Source organism: Aspergillus glaucus (assembly GCF_001890805.1).
Source record: "Aspergillus glaucus CBS 516.65 unplaced genomic scaffold ASPGLscaffold_3, whole genome shotgun sequence".
Taxonomy (NCBI): Eukaryota; Fungi; Ascomycota; class Eurotiomycetes; order Eurotiales; family Aspergillaceae; genus Aspergillus; species Aspergillus glaucus.
In genome coordinates, this window is record NW_019170455.1 from 1,361,374 (window position 1) to 1,379,014 (window position 17,641).

General features: G+C 49.3%; 6 protein-coding genes across 6 annotated transcripts; 4 read left to right on the top strand and 2 right to left on the bottom strand.

The window, feature by feature from the left end:
* Window positions 1–104: 104 nt before the first annotated feature.
* Window positions 105–3,435, bottom strand: ASPGLDRAFT_118260 (mediator of RNA polymerase II transcription subunit 14; the record flags this gene model as incomplete). Its single annotated transcript, XM_022539948.1, has 2 exons — window positions 105–2,720; window positions 2,776–3,435. The coding sequence occupies 2 exons, from the start codon at window positions 3,433–3,435 to the stop codon at window positions 105–107; spliced, it is 3,276 nt and encodes a 1,091-aa protein (XP_022404722.1).
* Window positions 3,436–4,210: 775 nt separating this feature from the next.
* On the top strand, window positions 4,211–6,854 carry ASPGLDRAFT_164797 (MFS transporter). The gene is made up of 3 exons (XM_022542584.1): window positions 4,211–4,472; window positions 4,523–4,799; window positions 4,861–6,854. Exons 2-3 carry the CDS (start codon window positions 4,658–4,660, stop codon window positions 6,522–6,524), a joined length of 1,806 nt encoding a protein of 601 aa, XP_022404723.1. The 5' UTR covers window positions 4,211–4,472; window positions 4,523–4,657; the 3' UTR covers window positions 6,525–6,854.
* A 655-nt stretch (window positions 6,855–7,509) lies between these two features.
* pdiA (protein disulfide isomerase PDI1) lies at window positions 7,510–9,218 on the top strand (the record flags this gene model as incomplete). The annotated part of the gene is made up of 4 exons (XM_022544179.1): window positions 7,510–7,883; window positions 7,956–8,334; window positions 8,391–8,830; window positions 8,888–9,218. The coding sequence occupies 4 exons, from the start codon at window positions 7,510–7,512 to the stop codon at window positions 9,216–9,218; spliced, it is 1,524 nt and encodes a 507-aa protein (XP_022404724.1).
* A 432-nt stretch (window positions 9,219–9,650) lies between these two features.
* ASPGLDRAFT_32502 (uracil-DNA glycosylase) lies at window positions 9,651–10,883 on the bottom strand (the record flags this gene model as incomplete). The annotated part of the gene is made up of 3 exons (XM_022544180.1): window positions 9,651–9,941; window positions 9,991–10,450; window positions 10,507–10,883. The coding sequence occupies 3 exons, from the start codon at window positions 10,881–10,883 to the stop codon at window positions 9,651–9,653; spliced, it is 1,128 nt and encodes a 375-aa protein (XP_022404725.1).
* A 360-nt stretch (window positions 10,884–11,243) lies between these two features.
* ASPGLDRAFT_119178 (transcription factor domain-containing protein) lies at window positions 11,244–13,358 on the top strand (the record flags this gene model as incomplete). Its single annotated transcript, XM_022540022.1, has 3 exons — window positions 11,244–11,330; window positions 11,427–12,582; window positions 12,637–13,358. The coding sequence occupies 3 exons, from the start codon at window positions 11,244–11,246 to the stop codon at window positions 13,356–13,358; spliced, it is 1,965 nt and encodes a 654-aa protein (XP_022404726.1).
* A 1,468-nt stretch (window positions 13,359–14,826) lies between these two features.
* On the top strand, window positions 14,827–16,887 carry ASPGLDRAFT_22827 (uncharacterized protein; the record flags this gene model as incomplete). The annotated part of the gene is made up of 4 exons (XM_022543223.1): window positions 14,827–15,098; window positions 15,141–15,726; window positions 15,784–16,797; window positions 16,855–16,887. 4 exons carry the CDS (start codon window positions 14,827–14,829, stop codon window positions 16,885–16,887), a joined length of 1,905 nt encoding a protein of 634 aa, XP_022404727.1.
* Window positions 16,888–17,641: the final 754 nt, after the last annotated feature.

Here is a 17,641-nt window from a genome sequence, read left to right on the forward strand (position 1 = left end):
GCCGGAAATGATATCTTCATATGCATTAGAAAAACAAAAAAAGGGCAAAAGGAAACGCCATTTCTCTCCTACCAGACAAACGGCAAGAAATTTTTCCAAAATCGCTAGTCAATCATGATAACATCGTCCGAAGTTTTCTGTTCAGGTTTCCTGCCAGGAGCCCCAACAGCAGGCGCACCTCCACTAGGGGGCACTCCTGCCTTTGAAGTTTGTCTAGGGCCGCCTTGTCCGACTGCCTGCTGTTGGCTGACGTTCCTGGTACCGTGTCCTACCGCGCTATGGCCCGGCGTAGCTATAGTGCTTCGAGAATCGCTAAAACAGCCGTCAAGTTCCAAGATGAGATTCGAAACTTTGTCAACATCTGCAACCATCCCGGTTCCGAGCCCTCTCCAGCCATCACCCTTTGCATTGTACAGCTTTTCTCGTAGTCTGCCTGTGATTTGGCCTTGATGTGATCTGTCCTGTGTGCCGCTCACATCTTTCAATATCCAAGTCATCCGGTTCAAATGCTGGCCAGTAACTAGCTGAAAGCGAAACTTTGCGATAGGATAGTGAATCTGATATGTTTTCGCATTGCGCACTGTTATTTGCGCCTTCAGCGGCTCGTTGTGGGATTGATTGACGGTTATCTGGTCGAGAGCCCGCAACAATGGAAGGGTGAGAGTGAGAAGTTCAAAGAAGGAGTCTAGGCCGGCTTCGCTAGATGCATTGTTTAAACTAGTTGTCAAGGATTCTTGAATGCGCCGGTGAGGGGTTGGATAATCAAAGGAAATTCCCAGGCGCTGGAGGGAAACTGAATCGGTCTTCGATGGGATGCCGGCAAGGTCAGTATCCGCAGAGGGCGAGGGTCCAGACGTGCTGACATTGATGTTGGCACGCAGGGCCTTGCCAGGACCATAAGAGAAAGCAATGTGAGATAGTGACAGTGACAAAACGTCCATTTTCTTTCGTTGGAGAGACTCGATAATGGACAGTATCCGTTCGAGCCGTTGTAATTTCTCGATGAGATCTACGATGACAACTTGGCCTGCCGGCGCAAGAAGACGAATCGCAAAGCCGTCGCCTTTCTGCCGAAAAACGATAGAAGGATCCCATTTCGAGACCAGCGTACCCAGAGACTTGACAGGCATTGATAAGCTCCCATACGCCACGAGAATGGCGATATTCTTGTGAGGATCGATGCCGTGAAAGGCAACGCGAATAGTGTTTTTAATGTAAGATTTCTTCAATCCAGCAGGTTGTGCTATCTGCAAAGCGGGAGGAAGATTCGAGGCTTCGTAGCGAATGAAAATATCTGGTGTTCTAAGGCCCGTTTCAATTTGTAATTTATGCAGCGGTGGGTGAAAATGGATGCACTGCAATTCCACCAGAAAGCGAGCATTGGCATAGATCGCCAGTATCCCAGTAAGACAATGCCCAAGATCCGCACACGCCGCATAGCTTGTGTGTTGCTGCGCAGTAAAGAACCTACTGCTGATGACTTGAGCTGATCGGAGCATAGATGTATTCTGAGCACCAAGAGTTGGGTGTTTATTTGCTGACAACGTCGGTCGAAGCTGTATGACCCACCAGTTATCGCTGTCCATGCTGCTCGTCGCGGCTATAAGCCAATTAGGTTCCCATAGATGATGCCGGAAGAACGTAAACCGTATAATGTTAGACAGGAAGATTCTCCGGATGTCAACTTTAAGAGACCTAGGGTTGACGGTTTCAAAGCCAAGAATCCTCAGATCTGACTCAATCTCTTCTATCGCAGAAAAACAACGAATCCGTGCCACACGAGACGCAATTTCATCAGTGAGCGACTTATCGGGTCCGCGGTCACTATCGAAACGATCCAATATGCTAGGCGTCGTCGAAAGAACACTGGCACCTGACATTGGTTCAACTGTGACACGAAGGCGTCTGGACGAGGTGAGCTGGATGTCGAGCTGGCAGTCTCCAGGCTCCATCCGAGATAATTGGGCGCACAAAGATAGTGTACCCGTGGAGAACAATGAATTCTCGCTTATACTGGTATACACCGAGGAGAGAATGTGAGAGACATGTAGTGCTATAACACTCCGCAGGACACACTCCATCGATAAATTTTGCGTGTTAAACTCGATGTCTGCGTTGTCGACCTCTTGACCATCTCGCACCCAGCGAAGACCCAAACATGGTACTCTAGGATTTCCATGGCTCCCTCGTCGACGACCACTCTTGATGCCAACTTCAAGCCAGCTCTTAGCTCCAGGTTTTAACGCCCAATACTGCACAATGAGTGTTCGGTGCAAGAGCTCAACCCGCAAAACATCGGACCAAAGACCTCTTGCTAATTCGATAGCTTGCTTGAAAAGCACATTGGCTTTAAAGGTAAGAACCAAACTGTGCAACAGGTCGAAGCACCCGGTGAGGCCGCTGTCACGGAGTACATCATTGATTCTGATGTCAAGCTCATTCAGAACCCGACCTTTGGGAATGGCGGACGAAGGGGAAAAAAGAAAGCGGATATCAACGAAGAAAAACTGAGAAGACTTATTTTCTTCTCCCACAGAAAGATCAAGTTCGAACTCCCCAGGGACGGAAAACGTTACCCTGCCGTCATGAACACGATATGTCTGAAAAGCTCGGGGCACTTGGTCATGCAATGTTAGTCGTATACTGATTATCTTGTTCAGTTTCTGCAGCTTCTTGAGAGTGCGCTTTGCTGTCAATGGCTTTGGCGGTTTATACCCGAGCTAAGGCACGATTGTTAGATAGGAGAAATCATATCATTCGATACCAAGAACTTACATCTGACATGGCCATCACCCTACCCTTAGATAGAACTTCTAGCGCGGTTTTCAAGTCAGGGTTAGCTACTTGAGCCATGACCAGGTCTCTCTTCATGTCACCGACCCATTGAAGAGCTGCCGCATAGGCTTGGTGACGAGTACGAATGAAACCCTGCAGGTCGATGAGTTGGCTAACATCGGCGGCTTGTCGGCTCCATTGTGAGAGAACGAGAAGTTTGATGAATTCAGCTCGTTTCGCATGTGCAAAATCCAGTAACCGGAGCTTTTTCTGTACATTCGCAGAAGTCTGGTTTCCTGAGGATTTCCCATGGGGGGTGACAGATAATGACGACTGATCTTGGTAGGGAACCTGCATTTCTGCTAGCTCTGCGATCAATTCCGACAGGTCGTTCCAGCATTGCTGAACCGATCTATTAACCAACATCGAGAATGGAAAAAACCCTTGGGTTATATGCACAAGTGCGGGTGGCTCTCCCGACGCTGCTAACGCCTCTGTCTTCCATAGCTGACCACTGGCGGTCCCCGATACCCCGTTCACATGAGTCGTGCCATTTCGTAATTCGGTAGAGCTCCCTGGCCCGCCGGGATTCGACAAGCCATTCTTGGACTCGTGAATACCTGGCTCTTGTCCGGCCCCGCCAACATTAACATTGTCCATAACGACGCCCGGCATGTCTGGACGTTAATGAGCGGGTTTATCCGTTCAAGCCCTCCCCTCCTTCACCCTCTGCACGGCACGAAGTCTGGTGGTATCTTGCACGCAAATGAGCCAGTGCCGGGGTAGGAAGGGAAGCTGATCGTCACAGTTTGAATTCGACCGGGAGCTTCAGCGCGATTCCATACGTATGATTGGATATCGTACAATGAAGTGCTCCAGTTGGTGTGGCCGCAGTAATAGAATAAGAAATCGGAGGGTAGGACCGGTCCGGCCGGCCAAAGCGATAGTGGCTAGGATCGTAGACGGAGGAACAAGGGCACAATATCCGACTGATTAAGCCAGGTTAGGGAAAATGAAAAGAGTCACGTATAGTTCCAAAGGAAAAGTCGAAGTCACAGGAAAGGAAAACGGACGTGCGGTCGGAGTTTGAAGGGGACGAGGTGGAGAATGTCTGATATTCTACTCTGTAGAAGAAAATCTTGTCGATGAATGCTGTCAATAGAAGAGCGGGCCCGATGCAAAGGGTCAGGCGTATGGAGATCGGGAGGAAGCAGACTGCAACGGAGCTGCTTAATTCTTCTTTGATTGGGATGGATGCGATGCGATGCGAAGTTGCTGTGATGCACGAGTACGGAATCAGCCTCAAGTGGCTGGTGAATAGTGGCTGGCGGTTGCTTACATACAAATACCGCGATGATACTAGTTGTATTGTAAATGCTACTACCATCTAGATCACCATGTGATGGTAACTTTACATGTACACTCTGGATATGCCAACAAATTGTTTGTTGTCTTTGGCAACTTGCAGAATAGTTATTCCCATATAGTCGAATCAATCCGATTTTAATTGAGGCTCAGCCCTTGGATAGTTGCTTTTTCTCGTGTTCCTCGCTTTGGTTTCCCCTCTTGAAATTCATTGATCGTTGACCGCGTCGACATCATCTAAACAGCAGCCAGCAGCAGTAATAGGATTGTTCAGAGGAAGATCCCTTATCCTGCCATCAGTTGCTTACTGTGTACTCTACAACAGTTCCAAGGTATGCTCCCTCTCACTATTTCCCGTACATATAAGCTGACTCCTGCTTGGTGACCTCCCAGGACCTGTTGTTGTCATAGCGGTCGTTCTACGCAACCTAGAGTACTTTTGCACCAACCTGTATACGGCTCTTTTGTCGTGTTCCAGACATGCGAATCGTCATATGAGAAGGGTACCTGAACCAATATGCAAGAAGACGAGGTCATCGAGGCCAGTCCATTGCGTCCAGAGTTCCCAGGCGATGATACTCGACCAACAAGTCGGAAGGAGCTTGCTGGCTGGTACAGCTATGGCTGGGCAGCAGAAGTCTTCACTGTGTGTGCAATGGGTATGCATATTTGTCAAAGTTTATGACCCGGGTGTTATCGTTATTTGTCTAATAAGTGCAGGTTCTTTCCTCCCGATCACATTAGAGCAGATGGCCCGAGATCGCGGCGTACTGCTATCGGACAAATCAACACCCTGTAGCGCGACCTGGAAAGCTTCCCAGCAAGCCATAGGATTCGGAAGCCCAGGATACAGTGAACAAGCTGCATCAAGTGCCGGCCAGTGCATTATATACATTCTTGGCACCGAAATCAACACGGCTAGCTACGCCATGTATACGTTCTCAGTGAGTGTTTTCATTCAAGCCATTCTAATTATCTCGATGTCAGGGGCAGCGGACCATGGCAGTTATCGAAAGATGCTTCTGGTGATATTTGCCTTCATTGGCGCCATATCTACGATGCTCTTCATTGCCGTATCCGCCAAGGTCTTCTTTCTCGGTGGCATTCTTGCTATAATAGCAAACACCTGCTTCGGTGCATCTTTCGTACTGCTGAATTCATTCTTGCCGCTATTGGTTCGTCATCATCCTTCCTTACTTGAAGGAAGCGGCGACGAAGGTGTCACGTCCATCAATAATCATACGCCCCAGGACCAGATAAATGATGACGCTACCTCACCTTTATTGAGGCCCGGCCCTATGGAGAATGGCGTGTCCGTGACGCAGTCGGCACATGTTGCTTCCATGCCCACCTCCCAGGAGCTGCATCTTTCTACAAAGATATCCTCATATGGCATTGGAATAGGCTATATTGGCGCAGTGATATTGCAGATTCTTTGCATTCTTGTGGTTGCTAGTACTCATCAAACCACGTTTTCCTTACGGATTGCCCTTTTTCTAATTGGGCTATGGTGGTTTACTTTTACGATACCGGCAGCCCTTTGGTTGCGTGCTCGTCCGGGACCGCCTTTGCCTTCAGCTCGCAATGGGAAGCAATACCAGTCATGGATCGGCTATATGGGCTTCGCGTGGAAATCCCTTGGCCAAACCATCGTACGGGCGCGACATCTCAAAGACCTTACACTGTTCCTAGCTGCTTGGTTCTTACTGAGCGATGGGATCGCCACGGTTAGTGGGACAGCCGTGCTTTTCGCGAAAACCCAGCTTGATATGGAACCAGCTGCACTTGGATTGATTAATGTGATCGCAATGGCTGGAGGTGTGGTCGGTGCGTTTTCTTGGAGCTATGTGTCTCGATTACTCAATCTTCGAGCGTCTCAAACTATTATTGCGTGTTTAATCCTATTCGAGCTTGTACCACTATACGGCCTGCTGGGATTCATCCCAGCCGTGAAGACGCTGGGTTTCCTGGGCCTTCAGCAACCATGGGAGATGTTTCCGCTCAGCGCTGTATACGGACTTGTGATGGGCGGGCTGTCTTCCTATTGCCGCAGTTTCTTCGGGGAGCTAATTCCCCCGGGCCATGAAGCAGCCTTCTACGCACTGTACGCCATTACCGACAAAGGCTCCAGCATCTTCGGACCCGTCATTGTAGGCGCCGTCACCGATCGCTATGGGGAGATTCGTCCTGCTTTCCTGTTCCTGGCGATCCTCATATTCCTTCCACTACCACTCATGTTACTTGTGGATGTGGAACGAGGCAAGCGGGACGCGCTTAAATTAGCGGCGGACTTGACGGGCAAGTATGAACCTACTACACTCGAATATGGGACAATTCCCAATTTACAGCACGCCGACGAGGGCGAGGCGATAATAAGTGAATAAGATATGAACAGGGAAAGGAAGAGGCTGAATGATATATCACTGTTTAACAGCATTTTTTTTATGACATCATCAGGATTTGTTGCTTTGTTCTTTTTTTTACTCTGTGCGGAATGTCCTCTCTTACTATTCTCGCAAGGGAATATGGTTTAAATGGAGTGTGTGCTAATTGACGTTCATTGGGATATGGTTTTTGTTATTGCAGGTGGTGACTGGCTGGCCTTACGAAGAATATGATAGATAATGTCAATGCTGCTTTTGATTGCCTTGGTGGATCCTTGGTCTGGGGGCGATCCGGCACTAGTCCAGATACGTAGTCTTATGCACATCCATAATATCGTGCTCTTGTTAGCTTCCCATGAGACTCCATACAGGGTAGAAGGATCAAATAGATCATCGTAGCTGGCCAATAACGAGATTTTTCAGGCCTCACCGATTGGTTAGTAACAGGATGAATATTCTGGATAGGTGGTAACCTTGGTTGAGCGTTCGCTGTACTTGAAAGTGGATCAGCCAGCTGAAGCTATGGATTACGAACGAGTATTGTAATTACAGTACTGTACTTATGATTTAGAATCACAAACAACAAGTTTTATACTCTGTATGAGTACAAAGTACAGAGTACAATTGAAAGGAATGGCAGGTTTCAGTGCCCTAGGTACAGAATTACGATACATACATACTCCGTACTCCATGTACCTTGTTATGCGGTCCCTTGCGGTGCTTGGTACAGATGGGCTTGGCATGGCCAGTCAGCTCGTTCCATGACTGCAGAAAGAACAAACTGTCCTTATCGCCTGCCTCGGACCTTTCTTACTTAATAACGCCAGGCGCGTCGTCGCTCTCTTCCCATATATTGAACTCTCTTCCCCATCCACATCCTCACAGGTGTTTGTTGTTCCAATCTTTATTTTATTTTTGTGTCTTCATTCAGCTGCCGTGGGAATTCGGCATATTGGGATCACTTTCTTTTTCAACAACCTGAACTATGCGGTCTTTCGCACCCTGGGTTTTGAGCCTCGTCGGGGCTGCTGCTGTGGCCTCTGCCGCTGATGCAAATGCCGACATCAAATCTGATGTCGTTTCCTTGACCAAGGATACCTTTACCAGTTTCGTCAAGGAACATGACTTGGTGTTGGCCGAGTTCTTTGCTCCTTGGTGTGGCCACTGCAAGGCCCTGGCCCCGAAGTATGAAGAGGCCGCCACCGAGTTGAAGGGCAAGAACATCCCGCTTGTCAAGGTCGACTGTACAGCGGAAGAGGACTTGTGCAGAGACTACGGGGTTGAGGGTTATCCGACCATGAAGATCTTCCGTGGTCCTGAGTCCACCAAGCCTTATATGGGAGCTCGCCAGGCGGAATCGTAAGTCACCATTGACTGGGAAATACTTGAAAGTACATTACAGAGTGCTAACCGGACTGTATCCCTGATTAGGATTGTTTCCTACATGATTAAGCAGTCCCTTCCGGCCGTGTCCACCGTTTCCGAGGCCAATCTCGAGGAAATCAAGACCATGGACAAGATTGTTGTTATCGGATACTTTGACGAAAACGACAAGTCCTCCAACAAGGCGTTTACCACCTTTGCCGAGGCCCATAGAGATCACTACCTTTTCGCCGCTGCCAGTGACCCGGCCATCGCCAAGGCGGAAGGTGTTAAGCAGCCCTCTGTTGTTCTTTACAAGGACTTTGACGAGAAAAGGGCTGTCTACCCTGGAGAGCTGGAGCAAGACACATTGCTCAACTGGGTGAAGACCACTAGCACTCCCCTTGTTGGTGAAATTGGTCCCGAGACTTACTCCGACTACATTACGGTTCGTATCAGTTCCTCTGTGTTCGAAAGAGTCAAGCGTCTAACTTGAATTTGAAGTCCGGTATTCCGTTGGCATACATATTTGCCGAAACCAAGGAGGAGCGCGAGAAGTTTGTCGAGGAATTCAAGCCTGTCGCAGAGAAGCACAGGGGATCCATCAACATTGCCACTATTGACGCCAAGATGTTCGGCGCCCACGCTGGCAACCTTAACCTCGACCCTCAGAAGTTCCCGGCGTTCGCCATTCAGGACCCCGTGAAGCACGCCAAGTACCCTTATGACCAGGAGAAGGAGCTGAAGGCCAAGGATGTTGGCAAGTTCATCCAGGAGGTTATTGAAGGCAAGGTTGAGCCTAGCATCAAGTCTGAGCCTGTTCCCGAGACCCAGGAGGGCCCAGTTACGGTCGTCGTCGCCCGTTCCTACAAGGATATTGTTCTTGATGACGAGAAGGATGTTCTCATTGAATACTACGCCCCTTGGTGTGGACACTGCAAAGCGTAAGGAAAATCTCTCTATCACCACGTTCATGTTCTCTAATCAATTGTCGCATACAGTCTTTCCCCGAAGTACGACGAGCTTGCCAGCCTCTACGCCGATGGTCTTAGCTCCAAGGTCACCATTGCCAAGATCGATGCCACTGCCAACGATGTCCCTGAGCCGATCACTGGCTTCCCCACTATCAAGTTGTTCCCCGCTGGCGCCAAAGACTCTCCTGTTGAGTATCTCGGCACCCGGACTGTGGATGACTTGGCCAACTTCGTGAAGGAGAACGGCAAGCACCAAGCTGATGCTTACGCCGCTAAGGAAGCGAAGTCCGAGGAAGGCGATGAGGCTGCCTCGTCCGAGGCTCCTGCCGCTACCGGAGATGACCACGATGAATTGTAAACGATGATGCAGATCCGGAAATGTATTTTACCAAAGATCATCAAAATCCTTGATATCCCAGTTCACATAGGCTGTGCTCTACCGATTTGTTGTGTAAACGCTCCTCATAACTACTTACGTATGTTTTGCTTGCTTTTCGTGCATTATCACGTGCATGTCTACCATGGGCAAACCCTAGATCTATGATAATCTTTCATGAACATATCTAGCTTATGGAACTGGCCGCTCTAAGATGCCTTAAAAAAAAAAAAACACACAAACGCCATTTATCCAGACCATAGCTGCAAGTGTCAGGAATTCATTCAACGACTTTTTCTAAGTAGATGGGATATCGTTTGAAGCAGGTGGATGGTTTTCCTTGGTCTCGGGCTCGGCCTCCAATTTGGTTTTCAGTTCTGCGTTCGGTTCCGTTTTGGTGACCTGCACCGATACCTACTCTTGCTTTCGCTCTTCTGCGACCAGAGCTTCAAGAGCGTCAAAATCTTCGTCAAATTCATCTTCTTCGTCTGCTGGCTTTGCAGGTTTTCCGCTTTCCGCGACGGGTTTGGACTCTGTTGGCTTTTCGGCGGGGACCGTTGATTCCTCTTTTGAAACAATGGTGCTCTGGGTAGTAGTAACGGTACTTGTGCTGGTCTTCGGAACCAAATTCCAATCGATAATTTCATCTGCCCCATAGCGCTCTGCAAGCCAGTCATTGCACTTTCTGAAATGACCGTTGTTGAACTGTACACCGTCAGTATCCTCGACAAAACTAGTAGAGTGGTGGACTTACAAAGCCGCGCGATGCACTAAGCGGACTCGGATGCACAGATTGCAGCACATAGTGTCTCTTTCTGTCAATGCCCGCAACACGCTTCCCTGCAGGCGCTCCCCAGGCCAGAAAAACCACACCACGGGTGCGCACCCGCGCGATGAGATCAATCACCTTCTGAGTAAACCGTTCCCATCCCTTATTCGAATGACTGTTAGCCTGATGAGCGCGCACCGTCAGGCAGGCATTGAGCATCAGGACGCCGCGGTCGGCCCATGGTATCAACAGTCCGCCTTTGTTTGGTGGTGCCTGGAATGATGGATAGTCGTTCTTGATTTCTTTGTAGATGTTGATGAGCGATGGAGGAGCAATGGTTGGAGGACGGACGGAGAAGGCTAGACCGTGGGCCTGGTTGTGGTTGTGGTATGGGTCTTGTCCGACAACGACGACCTTGACCTTGTTCAAGGGTGTATGTTGCGTCCTGAATCCGTGTAAGCTGATGTTCCCTAATGTAGCAGAACCGGAGATGCGCAATACCAAGAATAAACCTCATTCTCTGGAGGAAATATTTTCGCGCCCGAGTCTTTCTCTTTCTTAAGGAACCGCTTCAGCTCCAGAAACTCCGGAGTTACCACTTCCTCCTTAAGCCGTGCCAACCAGCTCTCATCCATAGTGTCGATCTCGAGTTGAAGCAGAACTCTCTGCTCCGGCGTCAACGAATCCACCCATTTCTGCTTATTGAAGTTGGAGGGCACAACACTGGCGGGTCTGGCGTTGGCGTCGGCGTTGGCGGGTTTGGCCTTGGGGGCACCGAAGAACGAAGTGATGCTGCCATTGGTCTTGGTTTTCTTGCTGTCTGTCGCTGGGGATTTGAGATGGCCAGCATCCCGCTTGGTGCCCGCTGAGCTAGACATTGTACGTGGTGTTGATCTTTTGGCGGCGGCGCTGGTGGTAAAAGTGGTATAGAATGCGACGGAGCGCAAAGCGGGAAGATTGGACGCTGGTGAGAAATCGATGGGTATGTTATTAGGAGGGATGATCCTGGATATCAATTGTCTGCGCATATCTTTTCGTTATAGATCATATCAGAGCATCCCCAGAACGCGTCGTCGCGTTCGCGCGCGTGGCTGGATAAGACCCAATCGGGTAAAAGCCGAGAAGCTCACTTTGAGTAAGTGCGAGTACTAGTACGCACTGGTATACTCCGTACAAGCACAGTACTTCCCAAGAATCAAAGCATCACTATAAGCAAACATATAGCAGCACCATGTGAGATGGAGATTACCTGGGTCGCCAATACTCCCCAGACGCGGACTCGTTCAAGAGCTCCGCGGGCATGCACCAGCTGCCAACGGAAAAAGGTGATTATTCCTATGCAGTCGCAAACAGTCTGTTAAGAGCCCGTTTTCCATGTGAGGTCTTGAAAGCTAAGCGAAGCAAGCCACGACGGCATAAAGAAACGTTGTAATCATTTCTGGACTCAGCTAGGCACAGAACCCAGCCAAAGCCCGCGGCTAAATGATGAGAACCGCCATCATGACAATCAGGCCCAACAACCAACAAGTGAACAAATACAGTCTCCACCGGCTATTCCGGGTCCATCAGCTGGTGCCAGGATGCAGCGGTTCGTGGGGGATCTGAACCCTGAAGCTGTCATCCGCGAGAGACTGGATGGTCCATCCTCGAAGCCTTTAAGAGACCGGATTGGGTTGTGGATCAGCTCCGCCGGTCAGGATGATATCGATGGCGACGAAAATGCTTATGGAAGACAGCAAAGACAGCCGTCTGGCATAGAAATACCGTTCACGGCAGGCCTGTCATCTCAACAGCCCATCGCAGCATTCTTGCAGCGACGATATGCCGCTGCTCTACAAACCTGTGAGCGCCTCCCATTGCCGACCCGGGACCGGCTAATTCCTATTTACTTTTCCCGGGTCAATCACATTCTGCCATTGCTCGATAAGGACCTCTTTTTGAAAGCACACTCCGATGGAACGGCGTCTGTATTCCTCGAGAGGGCACTATGCTTGGTGGCAGCAAAAGACCAAGCGGCAGGGTCGGCATTGCGTCTGACTATTGATGGCCCGGTCTTGAGTTCTCGGCAGTTCTGCACCGAAATCTACAGAGGGCTTGCAGTTGCAATGAACGCAGGACTTGAGTCCGATCGTATAACCGGTATCCGTATTCTGGCGCTCATGTCGTTACATTGCGAGGGCTATGAAGGTGCAGAAGCAGCATCGATGAATATCTGCCAGGCTATTCACCAGGCTCAAACTGCAGGGCTACACCTGAATCGACCCGGTCGGGCACCAGGGGACTCGCTTTCTAAGCTTTTCTGGTGCCTTTGGACTCTAGATAAGATGCATGCCAGTATCGGCGGTCGCCCTATCATTTTAGCTGACCGTGACATCGGGATTGAGAAGCCTGATCTCAAGACTTCTGCGCCCCGGTCTGCCTTTGACGTTTGGCTGGTTATTTCTGACTTGCTGTCGACGGCGATATCGTTTTACCGACCTTCAGCAGATCATAATGTTGGATGGGAAGATAACTTTCCAACTTTTGAACAGATTGTCGGCGACGATATGCGAGACGATCTAGACTTTACAACTCTTGGTGCGCTACCTTTCTCCGGAATGCCGGGGGCCCAAATGACTAACAATGTAACAGGCATATTGGAACTATACTACCATGCAGTTGGCATTCTTTCATGCAGACCGAAACTGTCCGATCGATCTGATGGTTTGGAACCATCATATGTTCGCCAAGGTCTTGCGGCTGTCCGGATAAATTCTATTGTTGCTTCTGAATGCTCGCAAGATCTCCCACCTCTACCTGTCGTCCCATATGCTCTCTCCCTCTCAATGGGGGTCTCATATCAGCAGTTCCGCTCCAGTAAGCTGATCACTCATTTTGACCGAGCTAAGCGTGGCTTGGAAGCTTGTTGCGCCCTGCTAGAAGGATTTGGAACATACTGGTACTCTGCAGAAGCCATGGCTCGATTGGGACGCAAAGCATTGCACCACATCGAGGGGCTGAAGCCGGAAACTCGTGGACATGGCTTTGAGTCCGAAAAGCAAACGTCAGCCGGCAAGGTATCCGATTTTACTGTTCCAGCGTCGGCGCCTGCCATGGCATGGCCATCCTATCATCATCCAAACGATTTGACTTCTTCCGGTGAAGTGGCTCCTCGCGAGGATTTAGCCACCACTTCTGCTCAGGATATTTCCCCGCTGGAATCCTTGGATGTGGGAGGACCTGACGTTCCCGGAAATGACAGTTTCGCAGATATAGATATGCTTTTTGGGGATTTCCTGGATCTGTCTCTCCCGACCAACTTCTGGGATCCCGTGTTCTTCACCGAGGAAGGCCACAGCGATGGAGCAGTTTGACTGCTGTTTCGTGGTACATAAAAGGGTAGAAAAGAAAACGAACGACAATACATGATTGTACGCATTTCTCAGCGTACTCTGTTCAGAGACATGTATACAACAACAATCGTGGTCTTTCATTGGCTCATAAGATATATCCGGGCTGTGCCCATCGTCATCACCGGCAGTGACAAAATAGACGCCCATAACATTACTATTAATATTACACCCGTACCATCATCATTTGGACCAGGCTCGGACTGTGCGAATAGGAACAGACCTGATGGGTCTAAGATGTCAGTCATAGCACGGACCCCATTCAAAATGTGACTGGATTTAAATGCATCACTCCATGAGGCGAATGATGTGGAATAGGAAGACAACAGCTCTGAAACAGTTCAATTCTCCGAAATGACATGCGATCCTCCGTGACCGGCAGCGGAACCACCCACGAGGAATAGGAAATGAGGCTCATCTCGTCTTTTTTCTCCGTTTACGATATTCTTCCGAGTCCTTTCTCCAGAATAGGTAACGGTTCTTGTCGGCTCTTTATCTCTTGTGCTAAAATTAAAAAGGACAACGGGAATTGGCTGTTGAATAGTCGGTCCGTGTGGAGTTGTCCACCAAACTCCCGCGAGTCAGATGAAGGTTCACCACGAAATCACGGTAACCTTCATTTCCCTCACCAGAGAAGAAGAGGAATTATGAACGATAAGGAAGAGGGAAGAAAGAAATATGTATCGTCGACCACGGCTTCGATTATAATCGACCATCTAAGCTAATTGCATCGGCTTGTTGCACCCTGGTGTTTTGCCCCTGACTCGGTCCTGTACTTATTCCTGCTTTCCCTTTGGTTCTCGGTTTTTCCCGTTACTTTTTGCTCATTTCTCCATCGTGCTATTCTGTTCATCGCCATATCTTTTGTTACGTGTTGCTTGTCGGGCTTGTCTGGAGTTCCGCCGAACCTGAAACATCGTGTCCGCGACGGGCAGCCCGTAATCCATTGTTATTCGGTCTTGTCGCATAGCAATATTACGTGGGATTGCCGGTGCGGCAGTGAACTCGTTCTTTATTTGCTGCTTCAATTAAATCTTATTGTTGTCGCTGTCGCTGTCGCTGTCGCCTAATATCCAAGTATCGCGTGTGCTGAATTGGCATTACATGTGGCTGCTTTTCTTTTCTTTTTTTATTCTATAACCCTACTGAAACACCGCTTCGTGTCGGTCTCGCATTGAATACCTATTTGTATATATCGCGCTCTGTTCCGCCGTGATGGACATGTTGTTTGGACGAGGGATCAGTCGCTGACGGCCCTCTGGATGTTGAACACATGCGATTTGAATCGGTCAGGCGCATGCAAAGCTTTTTCTCGCTGCTCATCTGATGTGCATGTGGAGAAGTATATAACATCCAACCTACATTTGTATACCGGCAGCTCCCCAGCAACTTATGATTGACGGGCCCCGGGCCATTGAAGGTTCTATTGCAAATGGCGCCTATCTCGAAAGCTCATGAGCAACACGGTGTCTCAGCTGGCACGGAAAAAAGAAAACAGGTTGATTCTCCTGCTCACCCGATCTCCCAGTTGCAAGGCCCCTTTGATGAATCGATTGTGGAAGCTATTGAAGGAACGGAGAATGATTGGACGGTTGAGTTGGACGCTCAGTCCCGGCGCAGGAACCTACTTGAGAATGCCAATTATGAGAGACTCTGTGGTAGACGATGGCGCCAGAGACCTGGTGAAAGGCAAGCAGTCAGCCGGTCTATCAATCTGCAACACTGACTGACTGGAAACAATCGCAGGTATCATCCGTTCTGGAAACTCATTGCGCAAATGTCATTCGGTGTTCACCTCCTAGTGAAAGGGCTAGCTAAATCGGATACCGAAGTTCTCAAGATCCTTCAAAGTCATGTTGACGAGATGGACGGGTTCCTTGAAAGGACTTCGGAGGATTTTCTGATCATTCAACTCGACCTTCGCACCCGAATTCAATATCTCAGCTTGCCTCTGCAGAACTTGGACGTGTTTGACGGAATGCTTGCGGATCGAAGCTTCCGGCTTTCCATGATTGGTTATAACGACCAAATTGAACATGCCATTGAGCGCTTCTCGCTTACAGTCAAAGATGCGCTTAAGGATATATCCAAGGGAAAAGAGGCTATTCGTGCCTTGTGGCACTACCTATGGCAGTCTGCCACGGAAAATGTCCCTCTGCCCAACCACATGCAGGCTGTATTTGATTCTATGGCTGCGAACGTCGAAGGATGGAATAACACCTTCTCAAGGTTGCGCAAGAAGGGAACTGCCCTCGAATCCGCGCTTGTCCAACTTGGCCGGGCTGTGACGGAGATGCAACGGCGCGTAGGCGTGGCGAGCAGGAAAGACAAGGTTCGTACATGGTACCATCTGTCTAATTAAATACCGTCAGCCCCTAACGTACGGCAGGTTTCATCTTTAAATACTCCCCAGAGCCAGAGCCTACCCCCTTCAAGGTCACTGAGAGAACGACTATTTGAGAAAGGGCCATCCGTCTCCAGCCGTCCACTCTCTGACAAACCACTACCACATGATCCTGGCTTCACTAGACCAGGGTCCTCGCCAGGAATTTCCAGACAAATTGGAAGTCGAAGAATGGCCCAGAAGAGCGTCCCGAATCTTAGAGCCGCTAAAGCTTCGGACAGTCCCGCTACAGCAGAAAGCACCTCTGGCCGTGCACGATCCGCCAACGAGGCGACAGAAAGTGACCCTGGCGCTGACACGGTTGCCCCGAAACTTCACAGAAGTTTCAGTAGGAAGCTCTCAAGGGTTATGCTACCAAAACGATCTGCGAGTGAGGACTGCGTAACCACGCAGAATCGACCTAATTCAGAAAGGCCCAATACACCCAAACATCGGAGTATTTCCTTGGATCGTTTGAAAACTAAACGTGCGAACAGGGATACGCCTGCGCCAGAGGTACCGCCAGTACCACCTGTTGATACACCAATTCCGCCACGACCCTCAACAAGACAGGAGAACATGAAGGATCAAATCCTACAATACTTTAAGACAGACCAAGTAGCAAATGCTTGGGAAACGGAGGCAGCAGAGAAGAAGGAAAAGAAGATCACCCGCCGTGCCTCTTTGAAACTAAAGGAAGGCCCATTGAGTGCATTCCGCAAGAGATCATCGAACGCACTTCGCACCTCCGAAAGACCTCAGTCTGCAGTACCATTTGAGAGGGACTTGGATAGGCAAATGGCCTGGCTCCAGGAGGAAACGGCAGCTTTGGATACGTACTCGCTGAAACCGAAACGCGAGGTTTCACCGAGGCTACATGTTCTTGACGTTCAGTCGGAACTTACTGAGGAGGTTGAGGAAGAGGGCAGATTAACTGATTATGGTGCTGGTGAAACCGGAACTACAAAGGGAGATGCTGAGTCGTTAATAACGGCCCTTCCTTCTTTTCCACTTCCGCCGGTAAGGGTGCCTCCTTTCTTCGTTTCCTATGTAATTATAGACGCTAACTATGAACAGATTACTGAGGTCCGCACTGCTTCACCGACATAGCAGCAATCTGACGTTTCTGATGATCGTTTTATCCATTCTGGGATATCATTTCCCATTTACCGACCCGTCAGCCCACATGACCCCGTCTCAAGGGTCCAACCCAGATATGGGATAGCCTGAAACCTGGCCAAGGGAAACTGCGTCAACAGGCGGCCTCGCATATCCTACAAATCGCAAGAATCGCTTCGGTCATCTGCGTGGTCATAACACCCGGGATACTCGGACACCGGGTTCCTACACCACCCTATCCGCGCGCACCCCCAAATGAAGGGATCATGCCCTTTCGACGTGACACGTACTCCGGCACCTCCACGAAAATCCATCTATTCTCTCATCCCGTCGGAGAATACGGGGGGAATCCGTCCGGCATATAGGCAGTGATCCTCTTTCTGATACGACACGTATCCTTTGAAACAGGAGACGGCGGGGCGAAGAACAAAGCACGAACAGCGCGCCTATGAATTTATGAATATGGGGACTTGATGTATATTTCATCCCCAATTTGGGTGTTCCGTACAATACCCATGTATATAAATCTGAAAATAATCCATATTTGAGAATTCTATACCCAACACTGCTTACACCCGCGAATTTCTTTTTTCAACTTGAAATTGAGGGATAAGATAATGAATGAGAAAATAACACGACCAATATCCAAGAGGACAAAGGGGGAAAAGAAGAAAGAAGAAGAAAAAAGTTGATGACATTACTCGTATAAATGAAGCGATTTTATGATATGAAGGATCATTGCTTT